The sequence below is a fragment of the Esox lucius genome, chromosome 17 (genome assembly GCF_011004845.1).
Source record: "Esox lucius isolate fEsoLuc1 chromosome 17, fEsoLuc1.pri, whole genome shotgun sequence".
NCBI classification, from domain to species: Eukaryota; Metazoa; Chordata; class Actinopteri; order Esociformes; family Esocidae; genus Esox; species Esox lucius.
Genome location: NC_047585.1, coordinates 11,960,073 through 11,977,012, shown reverse-complemented (window position 1 = coordinate 11,977,012; position 16,940 = coordinate 11,960,073). Strand labels below are relative to the sequence as shown.

The window sequence follows — 16,940 nt, the reverse complement described above, 5'->3', positions numbered from 1 at the left end:
GAGGATTGAAGTTTGTTATGTACTTCATTTAATACGGTACAAACGACATATTAAAAAAAACTATTCTTTGTGGTTTTCCTGATGTGACAGAGCATTCCCATTAACTATTTAGTTTGCTGAAGACAAAATTCTGCAATAAACAGAAAACATTGGTGGCTAGGCAGATGCTGATGAGAAATAACACGTGTGAGCTTATCCAGCCTGAAGTCACAAAGATGAATGCATCTTTAGCCTCAGGCAAGTCAGCACCTGTATGCGATTGCAAATTTGACCAAGCATTGTTCTAACTCATTTAGTTGAGGGAATGACGTACTGGGATTAAGACCACATGAGAGAAACCACAAAACAAGATCGGACGGCAAACTTCACTCCTAAATCTGAACAACAGCAAGGTATTTCTGGGTTAGTAAAGATAGTTTTTATGACTTTTTCCAAATTTTCGGTGGCTAAAACAATATTGGTTGTGGCTGTAAAACCCACCAGGTGGCGTGAGCTAACAGAAAGGATTCTTAAGACAACTTATCCCGATTCTGCAAAAAAAATCACGGTGATTTTAATTTCATGTTTGTCAGCGAAACAGTGCATGCAGCATAGTCATAGTGGCGTCATTAACTTGTTAATAAAGTCGGCAAAACGTGACTCAAATTGTGACTTCAGATCACAATTTGTTTGCATTTCTGGGATAATTAAAGTATTCAAATCAGATATTTTGGGACAAAAGTATATTGTCTTTTATGTTATCGGTAGCGTATCCGTATATCTAGTAGAGTGAAGTTAAAGTAGTAACATTAGCTAGCCCTAGTCTACTCCGGTCTACTCTGGAAATCTGCATTTTCCTTAATACCAAGGCAGTAACTACTTTCAGATAGATATAGTAACGTACTAGCCTAAATACGTCAGTCTTTTTCATGTGCTACACATATATGGAGCGATACATACGGACATAGAGTTTGTAAAGCCAACTCAAAGTTTCAATGAAAACTAAACTCCCCTACCCACTGAACGCAAATAGAACAGTTAGTAGAGGGAAGTCAAATTCAACGCAATTAAAGTTAGAAAAACGGACTAATCAAAATCTTTGAAAGGAGCAAAGATTTTAAGAAAAAAAATCTAAACAAAGAACTTCCAAACCACATCCAAAACCGAAGCGACAGCCTTCTTTCCCTGCTAGTAGCCATCAGCATCGGAGTTAGACTAATCTTATAGGTCAATGCTCTGAATTCGGCCTTGCCTAATAGGCTGACAGACATGTCACATAGAGTTGAACTAATTTCTTCCGCTATCGGGAACCTGAAGACGCAAGACAACCCAATCTTTGACAATAATTAGTTAAGTTCATGTTGGAGATTACGAAGGCATTGAAAACACATATGAAGGTATGTTGATGGTCGGGGATAAACTTGGATAACATTAAGAATAGCCAGACACTCAAATATATGCACAACTGTTGTTAATACAATAGTTTATCATTGTGTCTATGGCTTATTCGCAGATGCTTGCACATCAAACACTGTTGCTCATTACCTGTGTTGTGTAGATTCTTCCATGTTTAAACTTTGAGATTTGTAAATGGCTTTGGCAAGTTCTGAATTGTCACGAATTATGGCCTATTACCTACTCAATGGTTTTCTTATAGAATAATATTGCATACTCTATATTGTGCTTGTTTCTGTGCTTTATCCTGACTTGGTAGACATAAATACATTACATAAATTATATAAGTCTGTGCTTAGTGATGTAAACATGGCTGTGATGTGAACAAATATTATCAACTGTCAGTTTATTATTTTCTAAATCTGTCAAAGTATAATCTCATAAAATTGTGTTTCACTTGCAAATTTTATTGCAATTATTATAGAAGACAGGAGGTGGTTTGCTAGTGTTTCCTGTCATAAGCTGTCATTGTGAGGTTAGTATATCATTGTGAATAACCCAGGAGGACATCAATGCATATAACGGCTTTGAAAATAAGAATTGTTTTGGTTGTAATAGACTTGAGACTGAAATTAAAATGACTGCACACTATACACAGATGTATGAGAACCCATATTTAGGTAGCTACAGTTCCGCTGACTTGGAAAAGGAATGTCAGTTATGACTTTGATCTTATCCAATCCCTTGATACAAAGACATGTCTGTTGTGACCCGCATTAAATGAGTCAGAAATCAGTCAGTCAGCATGCAGCAGGCTGAAGGGATTTTCACTAATTAGCCCCTGGCATCTGCTACTTGTGTGTTTCAACTCATGGATTGGCTTAGCCAGAAATGGGAAGTCATGTTGGTCACTTGAAGTAAAAAAAAAACTCACAAGAAGTGAATGATGAATCTGACAACCTAAGCTTGAACAGGAAGAGAGAAAGAAAGGAAGACACAGATGGTCGATAACCTGAAGATGCCCAAATAAAGTTTGTAAATTCCAAATGAAACTACATGTATAATTATATCTTTTATTCCAGTGATCTCCACAACATGGATAATGGTTGGAGATCTGATTGATATCAGACTTGTGTTTTCACCACATTTTGTGTGCTTGTTTGGCAGAAACGGTTATTCTGACAACTATGCATTCTAGCTAAAACTATCTTGGAAAGTAAATGCTGGAATGCATTATGTATACATGGTAGTATTTTGTAAGTACTGGTTTATGGCCTTTCAAAATGAAAGCCTACAAAAATATAATTGATTCCCAGAAAAATAGATTGGCAGGACTGGCTATAAATTACATTTTCAGAAAAATTCATATTGTCTAACATTGTTTTCTAATGGTGTTGTCTAACATTGTCAACGTTGTCTGATTATGTTGTCTAACATATTTAGAAGTCTACTTTCTTGGTACACTGTCCCCAAGGGGTACTATAGATCCAGACATAAAGCTTTCTTTGATTTTTGTTTGTCCTATCTGTGAGACATTTGAGTTCTCTGTGGGCAAATGTCAAGTCCATAAGGCTGAAATCTCCAGAGATAATGAGAGAAGGATACCCAGGAGGATGGTCTGAGTTAGACGTTTAAGAGGCCATGTTGGTGTAACGCACCATTATAAGGGCTACATGGCTGACTAGGTTTAAAACAAACAAGGATAAAAGGATTATTGAAGCAGGCATTTTTTTAGGAAGCGGAAATGAACCCGTGTGGGAATATTTGGATTTCCCATGCAATGCCATCTCTTTTAATAACGTTAACCATGCTTTCTATTTGGATAACACATTACTAGTGAGCTTACGGTCAACGGTGTGCCATTAAGCACGGGATTCAAATAAATCATGTTTGAATAAAGAGGAGTTGGTGTTAACTAACATGTGGGACAATAACGTTGACAATAAACGTGGCGTAACATGTTGTAAATACAGTAACAACACATTTTCAAGGAGATTACAAGCAGCTGTGAAATTAGCCGTTCTGTAAAAGCAGACTAACGGAGGTGTGGTTTAATCAGCGTGTTAGCCATGTGGTCAGCCCGCAAACCAAAGACCATACATCTGCTGCAAACTATAGTGTGTGTTCGGATCAGAGATGAAACTGCCAGAAGTCACTAGAATGTATTATTGGAATAACTTTTTGTGTGACTGGATTTATCTTAGAGGAAGGAAAAGGCTTACTTCCTTTTATTCTGAGCTAACTCTGCCGCTTCATCCTTTCACAATTTTCAGAGCTCAGAATTGAATGGATTTATATCATATTCCATATTGTAGATGTTCATTCAGATTTTTGTGAGGGGGGGGGGGTGTATCAGTCAGGCAGAAGCTAGGAGAGGGTAGTCCCAAAAGCGATACACAGTAGCTCCAGTCCAGGTCTCTGGGCTCTCGTCTCATTATGTGCAGAGCTCCTGCCGGCCCCTCTTGATGACTTCAGTATGTGGAAACTTCTACTGGGCGACCACAGAGCTGGGTTGGGAGCAGCCCTGCCGAATGCCTGGTGGTCGGAGCGGCATGGCTTACAGGCAGGGTGGATGGGAAACTCATTCAAGTGACTCTGATGTTTTATGTCATGGCCGTGGACAGTCAGATATGGGGGGTGATGACGTCTCGAGTGTAATGCGCTATCACGTCATCGAGACAAAACCGCTGGCCCTGTGAAGCGTTGGTTCATAGATGGACCCGGTTGATAATTTTTTCCCCCAACTCTATTATTTTGTCACACAGCTCTCTTTTCCACCCTACCAATTAGATCCCAAAGAGCATACCATCAGTTTTCCATTTTTTTAAGCTTAGTGGGTTGCTGTGTGAACTAAACTAGTTCCAAGGCCTTCATGTGTTGACTGGTCAGAGTGTGGTTGTGTGCGAGGTGTGGATACCACATAGTTGTCAACAGACCGAGAGCAGCTGTGCTAAGTAAAAGAGTGCATTGGGCCTACAAAGAGACCACAAAACACAAAAAAGCTCCCAGCCTTTTAACAAAACCACAAACGCTCAAGAGCCCAGACCAAAACAGGGAGGGAAAGAGGATCCAAGCTGGTTGAGTCTTGAAATCTCCAAGTATGGAAGGAATCAGGGCAAACAGTTATCGCGTGGTCAGCTTTGTGACAGTGTGAATTGGGGATGTTTTTTTTGCCTCCCCATTAGATTGTGTGTGTACATGCGTGGGGCATTTACCTTGATGTGTGATGTTCACAAACCAAGAGAGGGATTGGAAAATTCTGCGCTTTTTTTTTCAATTTACCAAAGCGTTTGGCTTTTATTATTGATTAAGTTTCTGGATTGATTAGGCACTGTAGGGACTGGAAAATGCATTTAGTGTTCTAGTAATGGAGTTATTGGATTGAACTGTTGCCTGATATCTAAATCATTGGCAGATTTGTGCTAATTTCTACACTGGTTCTACAATTTCATAGTCCCGCACTAACACAGGATTTAAGGGTGCTTGAACTTAAGTAGATGATGTTATAGATTTTACATTTGCGTGCAAAATAACCACTTGGATGTCTCACAAAATGGATGAACAACATCTGTACATACAACTGTATATATTGTATTTGTCTTAGGCTCCCTCAGTGTATACTCTTAAAGTGGTCAAATTGGAGAAAATAGTTGATTAGAAACTTTGCGATACTACATAAAGTGGACAAGAGTGTTTAGCAGATGAAACATATTCAAAAGTCTCTGAGTCAAAGGGTAAGCCAAACCATATATTGACATTTTTGGAAAGGACTGGGTGAAGACAAAAATTATGTTTACTTCAGAGAGGATTACTGACTTATGGATGTAACACTATGTTATGGTTGTAGTAGTCTGATATGGACATTACACTGCCGCAGATATACTGACCAAAATAGATACATTTGGTATCCTTTGGAATGGATTTAAAAAATCTGCAGAAGACATTAAAAAGTTTGAGATCACTTAGAAATGTCCTTGTTTTTGAAAGAAATGCACATATTTTGTCAATTAATATAACATTGATCTGAAATACAGTGTAGATATTATTAATGCTGTAAATGACTATGTAGCTGGAAAAGGCTGATTTTCAATGGAGTAACTACACAGGTGTACAGAGGCCCATCATCAGCAACCATCAGTCCTGTGTTCCAATGGCATGTTGTTTGTTAATCCAGGTTTATCATTTTAAAAGGCTAATAGATCGTTAGAGAACACATTTTCTTGCATGGAATCACCTCAGTTTCTCAAAACAAGAATAGATTGATGAGTTTCAGAAGAAAGTTGTTTCTGGCCATTTTAAGCCTGTAATCAAACCCACAAAACACTCATGCTGAAGATACTGAACAAGTCTAAAGAGGGTCAGTTTTATTGCTTCTTTAATCTGGTGTAGTCTATTTAATATATTCAAGAAGAGTAAAACAACAGGTCATGAACACAAAGCTTTATCCATGATAAACATGATGAATGTCCTGGACATCACAGTGTAAAAAACTGACCTACGAAATTGAAAAAAATATTAAAGATTTGTATTACATTTTAAGGTAAAACCCTGAGTAAAGTCAGCTTTACAGCTTTATTTTCAGGAGGATTCCATGTAATGTACAAGTTTGAAAAAAACATTTCCCCATAAAACTATGTTATGGGTGTTATATTGCCGGTCTCAGTCAATCCACCATCTGTATGACTGTAGCCCATACAAACAAACTCAAAGCATTTTTATCTGGTCTGGATTGCTTCCTTAATCTTATCTTTAGAACTAACTGCGGACAGCTGTGAGAGGAGAAACACACTCTGTTAGTCATTTCTAAAAACCATGAAATATGACTGAAATGCCTCATTTTAGACATGGCCACCTACCCTTTAATGGACAGAATTCCTGCAGTTTCCAAAATACACTGGTAACTTATAGTCTGCGCTGGAAAATACAGGGAACATGGTCTTTGCGGATAATAAGGAACATGGTTTAATTTGGAAATAATTACTTATTTTCGGACACACAGGTTGACCTTTGCATGGAATTACTTAAGTATACGATTGCTACAATGGACTATCAGAAATGCCCACTATAAATACACAAGTACCTATTATTAGTAATAAACTGAAGTAGAAGTTAAGATTAATTGAAATAACTTAATACAAGTATATTATTATGATTACAAAGCTTCCTGCAAAATGTATTAACAATGTTTATTACCATAATATGGTGGGCCGTTGTTCCTTAGTATGTAGAGCATGCCAGATACAATGTCAACGATTCTGGGTTCGATTCTGGCCCCTCTGGGGCCAAACACATGTTAAATGTTTGCATGCGTGATTGTAAGAGGATTTAAATATAAGAGTCCGCTAAATGGTATGTTATATACAGTACATACCACTTTGTATAACATATGGTACATACCACTGTGTATAACATACAGTACATATCACTGTGTATAACATACAGTAAATACAACTGTGTATAACATACAGTACATAACGTACAGTACATACCACTGTGTATAACATACAGTAAATACCACTGTGTATAACATACAGTACATACCACTGTGCGTAACATACAGTACATACCACTGTGTATAACATACAGTAAATACCACTGTGTATAACATACAGTAAATACCACCGTGTATAACATACAGTACATAACATACAGTATATACCACTGTGTATTACATACAGTAAATACCACTGTGTATAACATACAGTACATAACATACAGTATATACCACTGTGTATTACATACAGTAAATACCACTGTGTATTACATACAGTAAATACCACTGTGTATAACATACAGTACATACCACTGTGTATAACATACAGTATATACCACTGTGTATTACATACAGTAAATACCACTGTGTATAACATACAGTACATACCACTGTGTATAACATACAGTATATACCACTGTGTATTACATACAGTAAATACCACTGTGTATAACATACAGTACATACCACTGTGTATAACATACAGTATATACCACTGTGTATTACATACAGTATATACCACTGTGTATTACATACAGTAAATACCACTGTGTATAACATACAGTACATACCACAGTGTATAACATACAGTACATACCACTGTGTATTACATACAGTAAATACCACTGTGTATTACATACAGTATATACCACTGTGTATTACATACAGTACATACCACAGTGTATAACATACAGTACATACCACTGTGCGTAACATACACATAAATCTGATTTGGCACTACTGTTTCATAATACTAACTCATTGACTCGTCTTCTACCCCAAGGAGTCTCAAAAGAACATGGAGAGCCTGAGCAAGTCCGAGCTGCTGATGCTCTTCAGCGTCCTAGAAGGAGAGCTGGAGGCTCGCGACGTGGTCATCGAGGCCCTCAGGGTAAGAGCTGGCTTTACTGGCATGGCTAACCTAGCCATTGCCCATAGTATGAGGTCTGAGGCATAGAAAAATAAATTAAAAAGTTGTATTTTAATTTTTTACTGTCAGTGGGGCTATGGAGAACATTGGTTAGTTGCAGTGATCTTCTCGTGTGCAACAGCTAAAAAACACTTTCTGTTTAGTGTGGATGGAGCGAAAATTTTTGGAATGCGTCTTCCGTGATATGTGCCCATATCACAGGCAGAGAGGCATTATTTAAACAGCAGGTAGGCCCCTAGCCTATAAAATAGACAACAGACTTTCTACTGTATAGCCAATAGGAAACATAGCTTACCATGACTACTTAATTACTTAGCTAGTTTATAATTAAGTTGCCTATACCACATCGTATGGAGACACATAATGCAACTGTCAAATAAAAATCACTGTCCAGAAATATATGCATTTAGTTTCACAAACATATGTCAAAAAAAATAAAATAATGATGTATTGTTAACAATAACAAAGCGTGATTAGCAAATACATAGAAAAACGTGTTTGAACATGTTTTTGTCAAAGTAACAGCAGTTGTCACCTGCATTTTACAGATTTGTGACTTGTTTTACATTTGTGGCTTTACAGATTTGTGAGTTGCTCCACAATTTTGTGAGGGCTGCTACGTATGTGAGTGGCGTTGCATATTTGTGAGTCGCATTTCACGGATCAGTTTCATACGGAATCCAGATTAGGAACTCCTTAGTTCTGCTTATGCTTAGTCTCCAGAACCCCTATGTGTTGAAAACTTACTTTCAAAATAACTTGTAAAGTGTTGGATAATACGTTTTATTTTAAATGTTACTACTCAGTGATGAAGCATAAGTCTTTAAGTTTTTGAGGATGCAAGTTAATTGAAGTGTGTTGTTTGAGATGGTGAAATAAACTTGTGTTTAGTCTTACCACTTATCCAAGGCATATTTATGACGTTGTTCATGATAAGTAACCGTATGAGAAAAATGGAATGTTGGTAATGGCATACTTTTGCCAATCTGGGTGATTGTTAATAGGATAATTTATTGATTCAACTATCAAAATAGTATTGCAGTACTTTAAATGGTAATACAATAATGGTGGTGTACTGTATATTTAGTGCAGTCCAAAAAAAGAACATGTTTAAAGGCATATGCAGATTTGTCAGGCAACCAGTTGTCCTCAGGGATTAGCATAGCAACGTCATAAACATTTAGTTTTATTTATCATTAGTGCATCATTTCAGACCAATGGTCATGTTGGAATAGTCTTACCAGAGGACGGTTAGTGGAAAAAGTAGACATGCCAGGTTGGCCTAGCGCCTATTGGAGCTACATTATAGCCAAGGCCAGTCATAAACATTAGAGCTATATGCGCTTACAGTTTGTTGTTACTGAAAACCTCTTTGATTCACCTGAGTCTTTAGGTTAGCTTCAAGTTTGCTATTTCGGTACTAACTGCCTAGTCATCCTGCACCTGTGTATATATAGTAAATCAAATCCTTTCACTTGGGTGAACAGTCAACACCCAGATGGCCTACCACTACATTGCCAGCCACTTAAGCCAATTTATACTGGCCATGCCCCTGGGACATCAGGCTGGCTTTGGAAGATTACCCGCTGTCTCTCTGCAGGCTATGGATTGTCACCGGCTATTAGTCCACATATTACAGACATCCTTTGAATATACACTCAGGACTATAATACTATCTAACACAAGGAAATAAAATATGCAAAATGCTAATCTGCCAAGACTTCTTTTAGCTCATTCTAACATGTTACAAGTTAATTAGTATGAAGTGGAAAACAAAGCAATCTGTGTAAGACAAAGAGCATTGAAGGTCCAGGTGAAAAACCTGATCAGAAATCAAGGCCCCCTAGAACCAAGTTCTCAAACCTGTCCTTGAGAGCCCCAAGGCATTTCACAATGCGATTCTGACGCTAAACTAGCCTTCTTGACTCATCTATTCAGGGACGCGATAATTAGTTGACAACCGGCATCATTGATAGAAGGAACGTCTAGGGGTCCCTGAGTGCAGGTTTGGGAACCCACTGGCCCAGACATGTTTTCTCTTGTGTTTAGACGACAATCTGCGCATCTCCCAGGGTACAAGCCGTCTAAGGCAAGGCAATTTAGTGCACTGCGCTGGCTGAGTGGGTGGGAGGATGACTCTATATATGTGAGTGGGGAGACTTGGGGTGAGCAAATAAACAAAGACCTTAACTGGAGCGTTGTGGCCGACTGCAGCTTGCACCGATACAAAATCACCCTTATGTGTTAACTCATTCCTTGGTCGTTTTGGCTGTGGTCTCTTGCGGCCAGTACACACAATATTGTTCCTGAGATTACCTGAGGAGTGTACACTAAAATATGGCCTCACGTGAAAGAGAAGTGAACATTACTCAAAGTGAGAAGTGTGTAAAGGGATTGAACACCAAGTAGCTTTTCCCTCTTTTGGTTTTCAATAGGTCGAGGTTTTCATTTCCCGCTAAGAACTGGTTCAGTTGCAAATTTTTTCTAACTATTTGGAACACAGGATTATATAACGTATATAATCGTATTTCTAACGTTGTTCATTTCACAATGGGGTCAGTATCGTTCTACCTGTGAGTCTTTACAGTGTGTCATGAGGAGAGAAATATCCGCAATGTGGATGCAACAAAGGGGCCACAAGCTACAATTTAAGTGGTATCTGATGATGTGTCACTCTTAGTCACTTAGCCATTTCCTATTTCCAATGAAGTAAAAAAAAAGAAATATCATATAAAGCATGGTTTACTTGGAAGAGTTGTGGTTAATGAAATTACATAAGATATTCTAATGTCTAAAGCTATTCTGTACTTTACATCTATTAATGTTCTGCATTATGTCATGCTGAATGTTTGTGTGGAACCCAGTAGGAGTGGCTGCTGCTTTTGACAGTCACTAATGCGGATCCTAATTAAATCCTATTTTCACTCTTAAAAAGTAATCATCCATGGCTGATCTTAACTGCTTCTCCTTAAGGATTTTTTTGACAGCTAGCAGTTTATTCAGAGTTCCCTACCAAAGACAACAAAATTGCTAGCTAGCTGCTGTTATGCATTGCATGATTTTCTACAACGGCACTGCTTCAGAAGTAGAAAACATATTTTTCTAGAGCCTGGCTGAGCAAAAGAGGGGTGGCATCGTTAGCAGGGATTTCTGTGTCATTCTAGCAACACCCTAATGTGGGTCAGAAAATTAGCAAAAAGCTAGCTGAGGTCGTTAGTGGAGCGTGTCCTCATACACTCAGACTTCCTGGTTGGACGTACCATGTGGAAGAAAGATGAATGGCACCGGCGTGGATGCCAAGGAGGAAGACATGTCGCAATCGGCAACTCTCCAAGCAAGTGTGGATGTCAGCTGCAACAAGACATAGGGAAAACAATTGACATTACAAAATAGTGGAGGATAAAAAAATCTATAAATATTTGACCCAGATACAAAAACATAATTTGCTTAGTAATTATTTAACTGTTTATTGTGCACAAATTGGGGGCCAAGTTAACCCTCTCATTTCACAATTTCCTCTCCTGCTAAGTGTCCTTCAGAGTACCTCTGACTGTGCTGCCTGGATAGAATTCCACCCCCCACCTTGGACTTCATTAGAAATTAATGGGCACCTGGAGTGAGTTCTTTTATGCGTCGGCATGCTGGGGAAAGTTAGACTCTAGAGATGCCCATATTTGGAAGCCTTTCCACTAGTATGGGGAAAAAAAGACTCTCTTCAACTGAATGTAAGAAGTACAAAATCTGATTAGATGGACTATTTTCAGGCCTGTTAGCAGTGCCACATTAGCGCATTCAAGGAGTGAATAAGCATTGGTGTGTCTGGTTGTTAAACATAAGCTATGACAGGAATGTGTTTCTTGCCAGTCCTCCCACTCACACTCCCCCATTTCAAAAGCACCATTGGAACACTAAATAGAATCACTTTTTGCTGCACGGTGTGTTTGTGTGTGTTCTAGGGCAGACGTCTTAATTTTGTTTGGTTTACTCTGAGAGGTGACACGTGTCAGAGCTCTCACTGCTGAATGAGAGCTGGAACCAGAGGCTTGAACCTAGAAGACCTGAATTAATAGTGATTTGGATCCTGTTATACCATAGTAATAGAGGAGTTAACTATAGTACAGTTCCGGAATCAGGCTATAACAGTAAAAGAGGAGTTAGCTACAGTACAGGTCTGGAATCAGGCTACAACACAGAAAAGAGGAGTTAGCTACAGTACCAATCTTGAATCAGGCTATGCTATACAAAACTATGCAGTTAGCTACAGTAAAGATCTGGAACCTGGCAAGGCTTAATTTGGGGACCTGGTTTGGATATGTGAGACTAGCTGTCAGGCCTCAGATTGTGACCACTTTTTGTTTCAGACATTTTTCCCAGAACTCACAGAACTCCTGTGCTTCCCTGCTTCCCCTTTGATCGGCCCTCATATCCCAACGGACCAGATCAAATAACAGTAGGAACTGCATGAGCCTTGGTATTCCGATATCTCTACCGATGGATAGAAATAAGATATGACATCGGCTGCTGGCTTCTGTTTTCCAGCATAACAGACACACACCTGACTATAGTAGGCAAACGACAAAAGTCTCGAATCGAGTGTTCATTTTAGGCAAATAAACTTGCAGAGAGGAATCTCTAATGCCAGGGCCCTGATCCTCGGTGCCACTACCTCGGTAGACCTGCGCCTCGTTTTAGCCCCAGGGCTGATGCCTTCAGCAGGGAGCTTTATGGCAGCTCAGACTAAATCGGAGGTACTGTCGCCCGCAGCCACCACAGCTGTCCCCGGGCCCTACAAACGCTCTGACTGAAGACAGACCCCATCTGTCGCTTCTTCCTCTCACGCTCTGCAGCTCTCACCCGCTCCCCTCCCCTTCTCTCACCCGCTCCCTCTCCCTTCTCTCACCCCCCCCTTCTCTCACCCACTCCCTCTCCCTTCTCTCACCCGCTCCCTCTCCCTTCTCTCACCCGCTCCCTCTCCCTTCTCTCACCCCCCCCTTCTCTCACCCACCCCCCCCCTCTCTCACCCACTCCCTCTCCCTTCTCTCACCCCCCCTTATCTTCTACTCCCCTGTCTTTCTCTACTTCTCAATCTTCCTCTTTTTATTTTCTTTTCCCTCTTTTTTTCTTTCTTCTTCTTCCTGCTCTCTCTCTCCCTCTATCGCCCCTGGTAGGAATGAGAATCCCCACCCCCATAGGAAATATGCTTAACATTTATCTTGGCATGCTGTTTGCCGCTCTGGCTCACTTCCTGTTTAGTGGCCATTGGAGGGAGGATTCCCGCAAGCCGGCCTGAAGAGAGCGAAAGAGCAGCATGTAGAAACTGAAAAAGAAGCAGATTATGATTAAGTCGCTGGGAACCCAGGCTAGACTTGTCCAATACACACGTATATTGTTTATAGTACATGGAGTTCCGTTGTACTGGTGAGAGCGATGATGACCGATGTTGACTTACAAAACCTTTAAATATCTCAGGGAAGTGTCTGTTTATTCATGTATACATTACCAGAAGAGCCAACTGAACCATATAAATTGCCATCCTACACCAATATATACGTTTTAGTCATTTAACAGACGCTCTTACTGCACTTAGTTAAAAGGACAACCAAGCAAACCCTGTATTAGTAAATACACCATACCCAATCAGGTAGCTATCAAAAGAAATTCAGTGCTAGAAGGAGAGAGAATAAGAAAATATTTTAAGTGCATGTGTTACCTCATGAAATGACAACGGGAACACCAAAACCTTGCCTAAAGTCTGAGCAGATTAGTCATGCTCACTGAGACAGAGTCTACAGCAATGGACACCAAAAAGTCTAAGCCTTTCTGAGCAAAACGCGTGGCGTGAAGCCATGTAGAGGAACCTGTCCATACTGCACTCTACACCCTGGTTTCTCAACATCTTCTCCCCTTCTAACTCAGGCCCAGTGCAGAGACAGCTACGTGGAGGTCCGTTACGGAAAATACAACCTGAGCGACCCCTTTCTGGCTCTGCAGAGGGACAGCGAGGCCTTGGGGGTGCAGGACCCTGGGGTCCACCAGGCCGCAGCCCAAGCCAGTCCGCTGACCGTTCTCAAGCTGGTGGTCACCCACTGCAGGCGGATGCAGGAGAAGATGCTGGCCCAGCTAGCCGCAGCCGAAAGAAGGCACAGAAAGGTAGGCTCCGGGGCTTAGAGGTCAACCCGTCCACTTCTGATCAGTTTGAAGGTCAACTAAGCAAGCTGTCTACCGGAGCCTAGTTCATCAAGTTTGAAGGTCAACTAAGCAAGCTGTCTACCGGAGCCTAGTTCATCAAGTTTGAAGGTCAACTAAGCAAGCTGTCTACCGGAGCCTAGTTCATCAAGAGTGGTCCATTCCACCAGGAAGATGTTGGTTATTTCAGAGATAGATGTGGGATCTCACGTTTACCTTTTCTGTGTCTCTATCTCCCCCATGTGGCCGTGGTAGGTCATTGTCGATCTGGAGGAGGAGAGGAGAAGGCATGCAGAGGACACGGCCGAGGGTGACGATGTCACTTACATCTTGGAAAAGGAGCGGGAACGCCTTTTGCAACAGGTAGAGTCGACATTAATGTTTTAGGGGTCATAACTGCTGCGGGATGTCATTCTCATCTGCGTAATTGACAGCACTTTGTTTCCGCCGGTAGCTGGAGTTTGAGCGGGACAAGGTGCATCGCCAGGAGAGGGAGCAGAAAAAGCTCCTGGAACAGTTGGAGGAGGAGAGGGCGCACCACAAGCAGCTCTCCTCCACCCTGGCCAAAGAGTGCAAGTGGGCCAGCCAGCGGGCCCTGGAGGAGGGTCACCGTCTGGCCGAGGCTGGCCGTCGGCTGGAGAAGGAGCAGGGGGAGGTCCAGGCCCTGCGGGCCGAGCTGCAGGATGAGAGGAGGAGGGCCCTGCAGATGGAGGCCAGGGTGGAGGAGCAGCTGGCTGAGTTTGACACAGAGAGAGAACAGCTCCGCTCCCGGCTCAAGAGGGAGGAGGCCCGGTATGGTCAGCTGCAGGAGCAGGTGGAGGCCCTGAGGAAAGAGTTGCGGGGAGGGACGCTAGCTGTGGACATGGGGGAAACAAGAGCACCTCCCGCGGATGCGCCACTGCCACCACAATGCACCAGCCAGACAGAGGCGGGCGAGGAGCACAAGGTCAACGGGCACCATGGCTACCCTGGTGAGGACACGCTTGCAGAAAGACTGTGCCAGGACAACTGGAGCGAGAACGTCTGCCCTGTCTCGCTCTCCCCTGCCTTACCGACCCAGCGCCTGTCCCCCTGCAGCACAGGCTCCTCCTCCCTCACCTCCTCCCCCTGCTCCTCTCCTCAACTGGCCAAGCAGCTGGCCCTGGCCTGCAGCCCCAGCTACCAGTCTTCCTACCAGGCGGGCATTAACCAGCGCTTTCACGCCGCCCGCCACAAGTTCCAGGGCCACGCTGAGCCAGAGCAGCAACAGCAGGGTGTAGGAGGGGGAGGAGGCGGTGGCAGCCTGCCCCAGTCCCCCAGAGACCTGTCCCCGTCGCCCAGCCCGTCCCCTGAGCCCATCCCCATCCACAGCCAGGCCAAGCAGCTGGCCCGCAGCACCGTCACACAGGTCCTGTCCCGCTTCACAGTCCAGCAGGGCGCCAGACCTCCGCCGCCCAACAGCTCCCCGTTCGGTACCGACTACCGGAACCTGGCCCCTCCCTCCCCCGTCATCCCCAGGGGGCCCGGCGGCGCTCCTCCCCCGGGGGTCCGCTCTCCCTCCATCCCCCGAGCAGACAGGGGCAACCCGCCCCCGATCCCCCCGAAGAAGCCTGGACTGGCCCAGTCACCGGTGTCACCCGTCCCTGCTGCCAGGAGCAGCCACTTCCCTGAGCTGTCAGGAAGCTGTGGCTTGAGCAGCAGCCAGGAGAACGTTAAAGAGCGGGACATGGTGGTTTCATCAAGCAGCTAGCCTAGGGGTGTTACTTGTGCAGCGTTCGTTTATACCGCTCGCTGATGTGTATGCTGAAACGCGCATCAAAACACTGTCAAGTGAACTCTATTTATTCAATAGGTTTATTTCCCTTATACAGAACTATACATGTTTTTGTTATTAGAAATATTTGGTTTGCTTAGTTGGTAATGGAGAACTATAATAATAATATGGATTTATTTAGCAAAATGGTGATTTAAATGTTCTAAGAAGAGCTTGTGACGTCATGGGATCTTCTCTGCAGTACTTATAACACAGCTTCTGAGGCACTACCAGGGGATTCAGACCCGAATACACTCTGGGTTCATTCCCAGTCGAGGCTCCAATGGGAGGAGCATATTGGCTTTGTATCAGCCAAGAAATTATTTCTCAATTCAAATAAAATACTGACTGCCTCTGGGGGGTCATGCGCTTGCAAGCTAATCTTAGGTTATTTGCATTAGAGTATTTTACCGGATTCAGCTAACTACCTGGTTGAGCATGCAGTGTGAAAAGATGCAGAACGACTTGGCAGGGCATGTTTCTGAGGATGCATGTCCAGATATTCAGTTCTCCTGAAGTCTGTCAGTGTTGGTATGGTAAGATAAGGTCATTTCTATGTTTGGATACCATGATATCTGGAATAAAAGTGTCGAAATTGGATAAACAAAGGAATATCCGAGCCCTTGATTTGTCCCATGGCAATAGTCAGTTTTAAGCAATAATATAATGATGATTTGACTGCTTTATGCAGACAGTGCATTAATTTGTTTAAAAAATGTAAGTAACTGCATTATATGTTGGAAAGTATTAATTGTGTTATACATTTCTGTGAATGCAGAATCCTGGAGGGACCGTCTTATAAACATGGTATTCTAATGATTATAATTTTCTTATATGGCACATGATTTTAATATTCCTCATCTGAAAGTTTAAATATCTGACAATATATTATGTGTAAATACAGTATTACTATAATGTATTATGTGTAGTGTAACTGCAATCAATAATTAATATTTGCTGTCATATCAATCATTTATTGAAACATTATAACGAATTTACATTCATATGCACAAAATATAAATATATTTTTATATATATTTATAATATGCACTACTGTTCAGAAGTTTGTGGTCTCTTAGAAATGTCTTTGTTTTCCATGAAAACATACATGAAAGTTATACATGGAGTTTAATAATAAGAAATACTAAGAAATATAGCAAAATGAA

The 16,940-nt window shown here is 41.8% G+C and overlaps 1 protein-coding gene across 3 annotated transcripts; it reads left to right on the top strand.

Annotated features, from left to right (window-relative positions):
• The first annotated feature begins 212 nt into the window (after window positions 1-212).
• On the top strand, window positions 213-16,737 carry LOC105023683 (CTTNBP2 N-terminal-like protein). Of its 3 annotated transcripts, none has more exons than XM_010893076.3 (5): window positions 213-392; window positions 7,650-7,757; window positions 13,713-13,946; window positions 14,238-14,345; window positions 14,437-16,737. In XM_010893076.3, exons 2-5 carry the CDS (start codon window positions 7,665-7,667, stop codon window positions 15,709-15,711), a joined length of 1,710 nt encoding a protein of 569 aa, XP_010891378.2. In that variant the 5' UTR covers window positions 213-392; window positions 7,650-7,664; the 3' UTR covers window positions 15,712-16,737. The 3 variants fall into 3 exon arrangements, with proteins under 3 accessions (XP_010891378.2, XP_010891377.2, XP_010891376.2); XM_010893075.3 differs by having other exon boundaries at window positions 213-402; XM_010893074.3 differs by lacking the exon at window positions 213-392 and adding an exon at window positions 1,231-1,376.
• Window positions 16,738-16,940: the final 203 nt, after the last annotated feature.